Source organism: Vigna unguiculata, chromosome 4 (genome assembly GCF_004118075.2).
Source record: "Vigna unguiculata cultivar IT97K-499-35 chromosome 4, ASM411807v1, whole genome shotgun sequence".
Classification (NCBI taxonomy): Eukaryota; Viridiplantae; Streptophyta; class Magnoliopsida; order Fabales; family Fabaceae; genus Vigna; species Vigna unguiculata.
The window spans coordinates 16,571,927-16,584,141 of NC_040282.1; the positions used below are offsets into that span (position 1 = coordinate 16,571,927).

Genomic DNA, 12,215 nt, shown 5'->3' on the forward strand with positions numbered 1-12,215 from the left:
TGTCTTCGGGATCAATCTGTTAACTAAAACAAAAAATTCCGGAAACGGCGTAAACTTCATCGAAATTCTTTTACTTTTCAATTTTAAAAGTGTATAATAAAATAAATATAATATCGTTTAATAAAAATTACAAAATAGGTATAAATGACTTTGTTAAACATCAATTTACTCATTAATATTAATTTGTATTTGTTATGCATTATTTTGATATTCTTGCATTATATTAGTTTATCATTTTTTTCTAGATGAAGTTTTTACTTTTTTATATAGTCATAATTTATTAAAATTTAAATTTAAATATTATTTGTTTGATTTTATCTTCTATATATACTTGGGATGTTAGCATCTCGTAAAATGATATTTTATTATAGATTTTAGTGTTATAAAATTATGATAATATATTTAGTAAACATTATTTATAAACTTTTTTATTAATACCGGTTTAACCACGGTCGAACTATGAACTTATGTTTTTACCACCGATTTGGTCTTAAAAACATTGATAACTCTGATTCATCATCATACAAACATTCTAAACCGATATCATAAAATATACTTTTAAGGAAACAAAAAAGAGAGAGAAAGAGAAAGAGTGGAAATAATATACAGGGAAAATCCAACAGAGATTGGCATATTCATAATTTCATTACAATGTGTAGTTAGCTGATATGGATGATTCAATTATAACAAAGATTCAAAGAACATCTACCACGACCAGGAACAATGCTGCTGCTTTTTTCATGGTGGAAAATTACTCCTAAACTACTCAATAACTACGGGACTAGTAATGATCTTGTAGGAAGCAAAATAATGAACTTTGTAGATCAAAATTGGTTCTCAAACCAACAAAGATAAGATCAATCATCAAGAATTTGGTGTGTAGCAAACTAGATGCTGGAGCTTCCAAAAGTGGTGTTCAACAAAACATATCTTCACAACAGATAACACATCTTGTCTGCAAAAACTAGTTCACAACAAAATGATACTATGGGTCAACAGAGTCCATATTTTTGTGTACCAATACTGAACACAGACTAAATGAAGACACCTTGAGATAAACAGAGACGATGTTATTAACTATTTCTTTCAAACACTCCCTTTTATTGGTTTAAATTAACTAGGATCTACCAAAATCAAGAGTCACTGAATGAAACCGAGGACCCACCAAAATTGAAGGTTTTCAATCAATTTTCAACCAATAACAGAGAAAGTATTTCAAAGAGAATGTAAGTTGGCTGAAATTTATTGGAAATCACAAATTTTGGTTGCTATCACTTCCTGTTTAATGACTGTTGTGCTGATTTTATAGTTTTCAATAAATTTCAACCAATAGTGAAGTATATTAAATAAATTGTGGTAGAAAGTGTGCTGCTAACACTCCTCTATACCAGTTTCTATCATGCATTTTTCTTGTTCTCTATCAATTCTTAATATTCCTACTTATATCTCTAAATAATTTTAGATGTTCATAATATTATTGTTCACATTGAACATTAAACAGACAGAAACAGATATTACAAAAACTGGTAATCAGCCACACACTATGTAAGAATCAGTAGCAAATCATCATAAACTGCTAATCAACCCCACTCACACATGGACCAAACAAACAATTGGCAATAAATTCATATTTAATAATAAGTTGAAGGAATAAATTACACATACATCAAGTAGGTAGGGGTGACATCTGGATTGGATCATCAAATTCTCTAATTGATGAATCTGAATTTTGAATGGAATCTTTTCTATTGAGCTCCAATGAAGTTGCTTCGTGTATCCCTACATAATTCCATTACATTGAGCATTTAAGATTAACTACTAAAAGAGAAAAACAGATACAAGAAAGCCTTAAAAAATTTTATATGCTGATAAAATCAGATTATTACTAGTAAGAGAAGGCAATGAAAAAACCAAAATATATAGGTTTCATTTAAATTCCAGGGGATGAAACAAATGTATAAAGACTCTGAGCAGCTGAGTTTTATATAAACAAGTTAGGGTCAGTTTGATTTCCTTCTCACCTTTTGGTTTCAAAGAAAGTTTTCTAAATAATTTAATGCTACTTGGCAATCAATTTCTAGTCCAAAATTTATCAAGTTTTGAAAATTGCATCAAAGAGTTGGGAGGTGTTTTCTCTTTGCAGTCCTAGCTCAAGAACCGGTCATCAGGAGTGGTGTTGCAAGTGGTGAGTAATAAGCTGTGTGTGGGTGTCTATTTACTTTTTCTTTTCAAACTCAAAACAGCTTTTGAAACAGAAATCAAACACAGCTTTAAACTTTGCTTTTATATAACCTACCTCTTTTCTTTCCGAATGAACTTCGTAAGAAAAGCAAATTCAGAGCACTAACATTTATTAATTTTGTCATGTTTGTTTATTTTAGAAAAACATTTCATCAGACAGAAGAGATAGAATAAGTAAAATAAGGGAATGGGAAATATTTCCTCTAAAACTAAGAAAAAAACAAAAACAGAAGAAAATGTAAAGATAAAAACTAGGAATGCAGCAGGGCTGCTGGATCTATCTGCAAGTTAGATCGTTGAAACAGTCATGGACAGAACATCAAAGAGTGGCTAAAAAATCATCTTGGTCATGAGTAAGCTATAAGCACTATACATCATCTCTTTGTATTTTCCTTTTATAAATAAATACCCCTATGTGCAACCCTAATATATAAAAAATAAATAAAAAATAAAAAATGAAAACTTGGAAAGGTTTGACAAAGAATTTTCAGCTACAAGTTCAGTTCAGCAAACAATCCATGAAAAGCAAAATTTAAAGAGAACATTAATATTCAAAATGAACTGCTTTTACATACCAAAACCTAATATTAAGCAGCAAATTGTGAATCCTGCAAGAGAAAAATCCATTTTGTACAAATTCTCCATTATGATGATGCATGCACTAGCTGCTGCTAAATGCCTTGGTGAGGAGAAAACCATGTGCAATCTACAAAAGAGATTATGAGCTAATTCACAACATCAAAATCCAAATATAATTCAGAGCATACCAGATCAATTTTGAATTTAAACTCAAGTTTTTCATAGTCATTTAATGAAGTCCGATAGATGTCAACTAATTTCTACACATGGATTATAATTTCACAAAACTAAAAATTTAATAATACTTTCCCATGCAATTGGGCGAATATTACCGCTGGAATGACATTACTTAATAGCTATTTTATAGAACCTTCTCTGATAATCTAAAGAGCATATGAAACGCAATTTCAAAATTCATAAACATCCTAGTACACAGTTAGCCTTTACTTATGGCAAGATTACCATCATTCATGACATACCTCTCCTCTGCAATACTGTCAGCATAGAATATCACAATGTTTCCAAACAAAACAGTGCTGAAGAAGGCCCAAGCAGAGAACGGTAACTTTTTATTGTTATCAGATTCGGATGATGAGCCCTGAAGGACCCAAAAGAGAAGTGAGAAACAATTGCCAAATGTCAAACAAGCCAAAACCACAAACAATACAAGAATTCCATAGAAGACATAACCATATCTAATATAGACCTTAAAGTGAAAATTACACAGAACTCACTATGATCATGTCCCACATGGCAATGGGAAACATAAAACATGTTGCAGAAGCAATAGTTAAGGCATGGAGCCGCCTTTTAAGTTGATTCTGAAAGGAAAAAATATGTTCTTGGTTATGGAAACACTCAAAGCACCATGCACCAAACACAAAGTATGTACCACCTTGATAGAAACACGCCGAGCAATGACTCTCCTCAGTGCAGATAGAATACCAGCAATTATAGGTATTAACATTAACTTCAGGCCCAAAACTGGTTCTGTCTGAGACTCAGAACTATCTCGATCCTCCCAAGGTAAATTCTTGTTAAGTTTACAACACTTATGGAGAAGATGAAAAGTATGAAAAACTTGACAGAGAAGACAAAGAATACATGGAATAAAAGATATTTTAGAAGAAAACTTTGAGAATTTAAGATAAAAATAACACTCTGAGTGAGGATATAGAATGGAGAATACGTTGCAGTAGCCCATCCTTCTGATAACAGGAACAAAGATGCCAGCATGGCAACTAGGCCACCTATCTGGTTCAAAATAAGAAAGTATACACTGGATTAGAGAGGATCCTAATATCTTAAATTCGTTTTTCAAACACATTAATCGCAACCAACAACACAGATCACATTGTTTCATATATAATAGTACAACCTGGGCTTAGATCATAGTAATCAGTAGTGATCCATAAGCAGTTGAGTATAGCACCCTAGGTTTATGAGGGATTCACAATATGGAACGGTAATAGCAGAAATTCATATCTATAGAGGCAATACCACGATAGGCTTCAAAAACCCTTTTTCACTCATGTGATCTTGTTTAGGGATTTTTTGTGGGTAAAATTGTGATTTATTCATCAATGTTTAATGCACTTTTTAGCAAGAAACAAAATAGGATTTAATACCCTTCATCCTAAACCAATCCTCAAAAAAGTTATATTTTGACCTTTGTTCCCTCACATTTGGACTACTTTCTTACCAAGTTCGTTTCTGTCTTCACTTAAACCTCCCCATTCACATTCTACTTATTTTTATCTAATTTATGTCCTTTTTTCTATCAAATTCACCATCATCAATCATTTTATTACATTCGTATTGTCCTAGAATAAAATATGACATTTTATTTATCATGAATTTCTTTAATTTTCGGTTTTCATTTTGCTTTGCGTACTAGCAGTAAAAACCATGTAGTTTGCATTATAATAACTTCTCACTTGCCACCATAGCATTTACAGAGTTGGCCACTGCGCAATGCTGAGATTGATAAATATGGCTTAAATATTTTAATATTACTTTATCAGAGAATTAGATGAAACAATTTCATATAGATTTTTACCCAAAAAAAAAATGCTGTTTTCTACTAGAGAGAAGAAGGAAATGACAACAGGGGAGGTGATCCTCCAAAACAGATATATTAGAGTTCTATTAAAGAAAAGTAGTTCTCAACTGCATGTGCTTGGTAGTTTGTTATTCTTATTAATAGTATAGTTACTATTAACATCTGTCCATTCCAATATGCCAGGTGTCAGTAGCAGTTTGTAAAATACCTATTCACTTTATAAATTCCTTATTTTACCTCTCATTCAGAAAAAAAATAAATAAAAAGATTCAATTTGTTTCTCTCTTTTCTCACTTTCTCTCTAAATAGTTTCTCAAGGTTTTCTAAAATCATATCAGATCCTATCCTAGATCCACTGAAAATACGGCACTAAAAGAGATTTTGTTGTCAGCAAAGTTTGTCAGGCAAATCCTCCTTGAGTCTCCGTGGGTAGCAGTAAAAAGAATTCCAAGATACTTACAAGGATCAATGCATCATGAGCTTCATCTAAAACCAACTACTTCAAACACACCTTTTTCTGTTTAGGGTCTTTGTGACGTTGACTGGTATCAAATCCAGATGATCATAGATCAACCTCAGGTGTATATACTTAGGTCCAAGTTTAATCTCTTGGTGGTCAAGAAAACAGCAGGTAGTTGCCAGGTCAAGTACTGAAGCAGAATATAGAAGTCTAGCTCAAGCCACAGCTAATATTTTGTAGATTCAGACTTCCTGAAATTTTGTGGATTCAGACTTTGTTAACTGAGCTGGCTGTTCCTTTTACTTCTACTGTGTTTTACCATATAATCAGAGTGCAGTTGTGCTTGCTCACAATCCTATTCTTAACATAATAATCATTTATATGGAAATTGATATCTTTTTTGTTCAAGAAAAAGTTTTAGCCAAGCAACTTCTAGTTCAACATATTCCAGTTCTTGATCAATGGGAAGATGCTTTGACCATATTTCTATCTCCTACATGTTTTCTATTTCTCATTCAGAAAATAAAAAATTCAGTTTCTTTCTCTCTTGCTTTCTCTAATAGTTTCTAAAGGTTCTTATTGCACCTAGATTCATGATGATTGTGAGTGTAAAATGTGTAAATATCTTTAATTTTCAATTATCATTTTTTTCTTTTTGAGTACTTGCATTAAAAGTTTTGTAGTTTGGATTACAATAAGATCTCACCTCCCATTATATCATTTACAATGTTTTTCGTATGGAGTATTACAACACTCAACTCCTATTTATAGGAATCGGTACCTCGGGTAAAGACCTATACAAAACTAACCCACCAAAATGTTATAACAGATTCATCAATACAGATAAAGTAGAGAGGAGAAATATTGCAAAAACATTCTTGTAGAATAGGTATTTAAATAGATTAGAGAACATGGCTTCACGGTTGTATGGTATAACTAACAACGTGAGTATCTGAAAAGGGTTACCTTTTTCCACATATGAGCTCTCCTACCATATAACACTGCAGAAAGTACTCCAAGAACCGCACCAGAATACTCAGCCAATATTGCTCTAAATTAATAAGAATAAGAATAAGAATAAGAATAATTAAATTGAGTTAGTACAACCATAAAAATATGTTCTCATCAAAATTAAAGCACCAACAACACCTCAATACTAACATGATCAAGAAATGGCTATAAAATGGTACGATGACATCAATGATTCAATTGGACTTGGATGATGACAAATTGGAAATCAGTGATTACTGAGCATCAGCCATGACGTGACACAACTCAAAGCAATTAAGACTGGGCACTTGACATATTAAAGTTATCTACTGAAATTTTCTTTCAGAATATAAAACCAACCTAGCTGGTCCACATGATTTCAGTCCCTTTCCCCACAAGACCAGATAAAGGGCTGTTATACCACCATTTATTATAGAAGGAACAACCTGAAAAGACAAATGGTATTAGTAAGGAATGTGCTTTCATAATAAGCTTTATATGAAATTCAATGTTTTTTTCTTAGTATATTCTTTGCAGTGATTAGAAATTAAATTCACCTGTGTATTAGAAAGAGGCCTGCCTCTCCAAGGTTTCTGCAAAATCAAAAATAGGATGGACGCTGGGGCCAGGCAGGCAAACAGAAAAAGAACAACAGAAGCACCAGTCTGCTGAATGTAGCGGTACATGGAGTATATTGACCATATCCTCATGAAATTCGCAAGAATATGGATTATCTGCAAGGGTGTCTGTCTACAAATTGAAATGTACAATCAGCCCAATAAGAGCAAATGAAGTTAAAAGTTCCAACACACAACCTTCGTCTCTTAATAATCAAATTATGTAACCAAACGCTAACCAGTTTGGTATAGTAGAATGTCAATGAGAATGCCACAACACGTAATGAATAAAACAGTATACTTAGTTAACCACCATAGACGCCATCCTAAATCAACTCTCACAAAAGCTTAAGTTAATAAGTACTGTCACATGCATGCTTTTGTATTACATCTCCAATAATACCCTTCATGCACGATCTCTTAGCACTTAAAGCTTCGATAATACATACACCTACCTTTGGCTCGTATTACAATTCAACTTTTTAGTTAGACAAACAGGGACAAAACGATCATGCTCCAGACCAATTGATCCTAAAGCTTCTGATACATTATCATAACTATCTCAAAGGCTTAAAAAACTAGGTGAAGACAAAAGAGAGTTTTATATTGCTTCTTTAACACATGCTAATGGATTAAGCTTAAGATACTACTTTCTCTATACAGATCGCGCATATCATCCACTGAAAACAATCCTGCTCGAGCTCGGTAGAACCACTACAGGCGGCAGATTCTCCCTCCAAGTATGCAGTAAATATTTGGCAACTGACTATTTCTTGAAAATAATTACTTATTTCTCAAAAAAACTCTCTCAGAAAGAAAATAAGATGAACCGACTATTTCTTCAAAATAAGCTGAACCAAGTTAGAGATTAAAGTGCAACCATTGAGAGTATTGTCTTTGCTCTAGTACTAACTTCAATTTTTCCCTCTACACAAAGATACTCCACCGAAAAATAAGCAATGTTTGCGGTAACTATCCAAAAGAAGGCCAATTGGCTTCAACCCAGTTCGTAAAAAAGTTGACACATTAGGAAACAGTAAAATATTGCCACACTTCAATGCTCGTAGTCACACTCCCAATTGAACAGCAAACAAATATCCTCAGAAATTAAACCGTTCAAAGATATTCAAAAAGAAAAGAACAAAAGTAGAGCACACCCAGAAATGATTTTGGCTAAATTTTTAGAAAAGGAGGAAAATTTACCTGAAATTATGAGGTGGGTTGCCCCGATCCTCTGAGACGCGGTTCGGGGACATCATTGTGGAAAGTACTTGGAGAGAAAAAAATATATGGGTTGGGGAAAGTGAGGAGTGTTAGGATTCAAATCGAAGTGAGCGTAGCGTGGCTCAAATCACGAACACAAATCCATGGCTGGTTTCTTCGATCGGACACAACAAGAGGGTCATGCTTTCTCTTCTTCCTCAAGTTTCAGTTCTTCGTCCCTTGCGTCCGATCATATGGGCCCTGGGTAAAATATTTGGGCCCTCGTTCCAATTTGTTTATTTTAAAAACAAATGAATTATTTATTAATCACTGAAATTTAAAATAATTATTTTCTTCACCTTTTATTTATACTTATATATAAAAAAAATTCTATTTAGTGTCCATATTTATTATTCAAATTTATTCTTTAAATATTTTTTTCAAAACAATATAATTATTTTATCAATTTTACCATTTTTTTTTAAATTTAACCTTCTTTTCAATTTGATAGTTTTATTTAAAGTTAACAATTTTTTAATTAAAAATCATCTATAAAAAAATTATTTACAATAAAATTAAAATAATAACAATAATATACCATTCCAAATTGTTCTTACGAAATATATCCCGTAAAGTCTTTTAAATAGTTTCAAGAGTTCACAAACTCGACTTTAAAGGGACCGTGTCTTCTTGTCATGAACAAAAAAGGAGGGAGATGCTTGCAAAAGACACTTTAATGATTAAGTCAGTCCGAGGTATTAGGGAATCAATGTTAAAAAAAACGAAATCATGTACTTCGTAAAATTTGCCTTGTATACTAGGATCATGGGCCTTACATGGTTGGGCTTTGGTTTAGTTGACCTAATTACTTGCTAATCATGATGAGTTAATTAACATTACATTTATCTTCTTTGAGTGGTGATTATGCTAACTTGGTGTGTCATCTTGGTCCGAGCATATGTTGTTCTACAAGGCCGACAAGTACTCGGTTGGATTGTGTACGTTAGGGGGTACTTTGGTTGTATAGTCTCACCAGCCCCCCAAGCTGTGTACCATGGGGGGTGTCTTGCCCATGTAAAGTACAACAACCCCCCAGTCTTAACATATTTATATATTGAAGATTGTGAGATAGCGGCCATGTGCATCTGGATGTTGACTTCTCGGTTTATGGTACCTTGGCTTATGGTGTTCGACTTATGGTTCTTTTTGCAAAGAAAATTTGTATTTCTTTGGTTGTATGACCCTATATGTATAATATCCCCCTAGTCTTGAGGAGCAGAAGCGACGAAGAGGTTTAATGTGTCTAGGAAGGTGCATAGTCTCTGATTGACATGATATGAGTTGGTGGCTATCATAATATTACTAGAATCAAGCTGACCTTTGGAATTTCAAAGGTTGTGATAATTAGGCTTTCTGTTGGGAGCTGATCACTGTTGGTATAGGTTGGGGTGGGAAACTAAAGTGTTCCAGTTCACTTATAAATGGGGCTTCACTTTCCATCATTTGCACTAAGTTGCAGAATATTGTTGTTTCTACTTCTCTCTGCATAATTACTACGAGAAACACCAAGAGTTCGAGTACTATGAGGTATTTCGTATAGCAAATCCAATGTGAGTGTTGGTGAGGGGCCGAGTAGTGGTCGATCATTAGAAATGTCCTGGGTTCTTTATTTAGGGTTTTAGGGGTGACTATGGAAGTCACTAGGGAGCATAGGGAAGATTCTATTGAGGAGCACATTGAGAGTTCCCTTCCTAGAAGGGCTGGGTACGAATGGGTTCATGAAGAAGTTTGTCTTGCGACCTCTAAATTTCGGTGGTCGAGATTGTTGATTACCTGGCTCAATAGTATATACGTTTTTTACTAGCGAGTGAGATGTGATATAACATTCCTTATAAGAGTGAGTGTTCTAGATAGTGTTGTCATGGTCATGAGGGGGATGAAAAAGGAGTTCTTTTACATGTATCTAGCTTTCTTTGTACAATTACATGTTTGGCTACTGTTTGAGGAGTTCACCATGAGTGTCCTTCATCCTTTGAATGTTGCTCCTACCCAGCTTCATCTGAATAGCTGAGGTGGTTTATAAGAATTCCGACTTATTTGCCAAGCCCTATATTTGTCTCATACTCCAAAGAGTTTACTTTATGGGTACTCTTAGTCTTTTAAGAGATTTAAGGATAGGTTCTTCAAGGTTACTATGACCGAGGCCGGTAGGTCATACTTTTATGATGACGATGGTAAGTGTAACATCTCGATAGGATATTACGGGTTTAAATAATTAAATAAAAATAAGAAAATAAAATCACATTTATTATAAGTTCATTTCCCAAAAACACTGGAATTTAAAAACTCTAACTGTAAGATAATTCAAAAATTCATAATTGCATTATTACAATTCCACTAATGTTTAACATAATTAATATTACATCAAAAGTCTAAAAAATGTAAATTCTTTCAAAAGCCCCATGTAGCCCCTGCTCTCCGCCTCTAAGCATCTCTTGGCTCACCTGTCAAATCATATGCTCCTGAATAACAAGTTATTCCATCATCGCCACACACACACAGATAGGGTGAGCTATGCAAGATATATAAATACATAAAACATAGTCATCCATCCCAAAGAAGCTAACCTCACTAAAGTATTTCATTATTTTCAAATTACCCATCCTTGATCTCATAGTCCTTCATGAGTCATATGCATTAACTAGGTCTTGGGACTTCATTGTGCTTCCACGAAACAATCCCATTCGTGGTCCAACCCTATGAGCCTATCCTGCTCATAGTCCTGCCCTATAGACTCCTCGTCTGTAGTAAAACGTCCAAGCCTCCCTCGCTCGGACCATGGCACGCACGCAATCACCATACTATGGACTCCTCGCCCAATAGCAGCTGACGGGAACATAACAGTTCCTTGCCCATCGTGCGTTCGACGCATGTAATCACCATACTAAGGACTCCTCGCCACTTAGCAGCCAACGGGAACTACACAGTTCCATGCCCATCATGCGTCCAACCATCAAGCACATCCCAGACCCTTATTGGACTTAGTCCTTCAAGCCCAAACACCGCAACCACAAGCATATAGTTACTACACTTTAAGAAATATCAAGCCAACAATCCAAACAGTGCATATAAGCTTGGCTTCTAGCCATTCTCGCTTAAGCCATGTGCTTTCACCCAAGCGAGCACATTAATCTCGCCTAAGCTGAATCATCTCGCTTGAGCGAGCATGAAACAATGACTGCACCACGTTGTCTCGCTTAAGCGAGCCCCTCTCGCCCGAGCGAGATCCCATTTGCTCAAACACCTGAATCTCCTCGCCTGGACGAAAACTCAATGTAATCAGCACCAATGTCTCCTCGCGACCTCGCTTAGGCGAGCCATTCTCGCCTAAGCGAGAGTATTAGTCGCTCAACACTTCAAAACCCCTCGCCTGGACGAGAAGTCGCGCTCAACACGCGCAGGCTTCATCGCGACCTCGCTTAGGCGAGCCTCTCTCACTTGAGCGAGAGTCTCGGTCGCTCAACCCTGACACAAGTCGCCCAAGCGAGAAGCGCGATTCAAAACTAAAACAAGGCTCTGCAACTCTCGCTTAGACGAGATTGGGCGAGAGTTGCAGAGTTTCCTCTGTGTTAACGCATGCTATTCACCCAAAACAATGCCAAACCAAACTAAAATCATACCAAAATAGCATTCCACCATTACCAACAGATTAACATGACAAACAACCCTCATAATCATGGTTTCTATTCATACGGACTACCAACTTCGTGTCCAAATTCAACAATGACACATTCCATACCAAACCCTTCTCCTAATCATATAATACCAATCATGAATGTGTAAACAAACTTCAGCCAACACTCCCAATGACAGCACATGTGAGACAAATTGCATGACCACAAAAACCAATTGAAACAACAATGACCCAAAACCATAACACATATCCGTTAATTTAAACGCACAAGGGCAGCTCCCCTAACCTGGAATTCCTGATTAAAAGTTGAAGGAGGATAAAGTTCCTTGGTTCACCAATTGCCCTTGCTTCAGCCCCTTGCACACCCTA

The 12,215-nt window shown here is 35.0% G+C and overlaps 1 protein-coding gene across 3 annotated transcripts; it reads right to left on the minus strand.

Annotated features, from left to right (window-relative positions):
- Positions 1–604: 604 nt before the first annotated feature.
- LOC114180388 lies at positions 605–8,425 on the minus strand. 3 transcript variants are annotated; one of them, XM_028066696.1, is made up of 11 exons: positions 8,153–8,425; positions 6,890–7,082; positions 6,693–6,778; positions 6,309–6,393; positions 3,996–4,074; positions 3,716–3,846; positions 3,555–3,641; positions 3,300–3,418; positions 2,817–2,947; positions 1,666–1,779; positions 605–955 (listed from the first exon to the last, which is right to left on the minus strand). In XM_028066696.1, the coding sequence occupies exons 1-10, from the start codon at positions 8,206–8,208 to the stop codon at positions 1,667–1,669; spliced, it is 1,080 nt and encodes a 359-aa protein (XP_027922497.1). In that variant the 5' UTR covers positions 8,209–8,425; the 3' UTR covers positions 605–955; position 1,666. The 3 variants fall into 3 exon arrangements, with proteins under 3 accessions (XP_027922497.1, XP_027922496.1, XP_027922498.1); XM_028066695.1 differs by having other exon boundaries at positions 605–964; XM_028066697.1 differs by having other exon boundaries at positions 643–964; positions 6,890–7,078; positions 8,153–8,424.
- Positions 8,426–12,215: the final 3,790 nt, after the last annotated feature.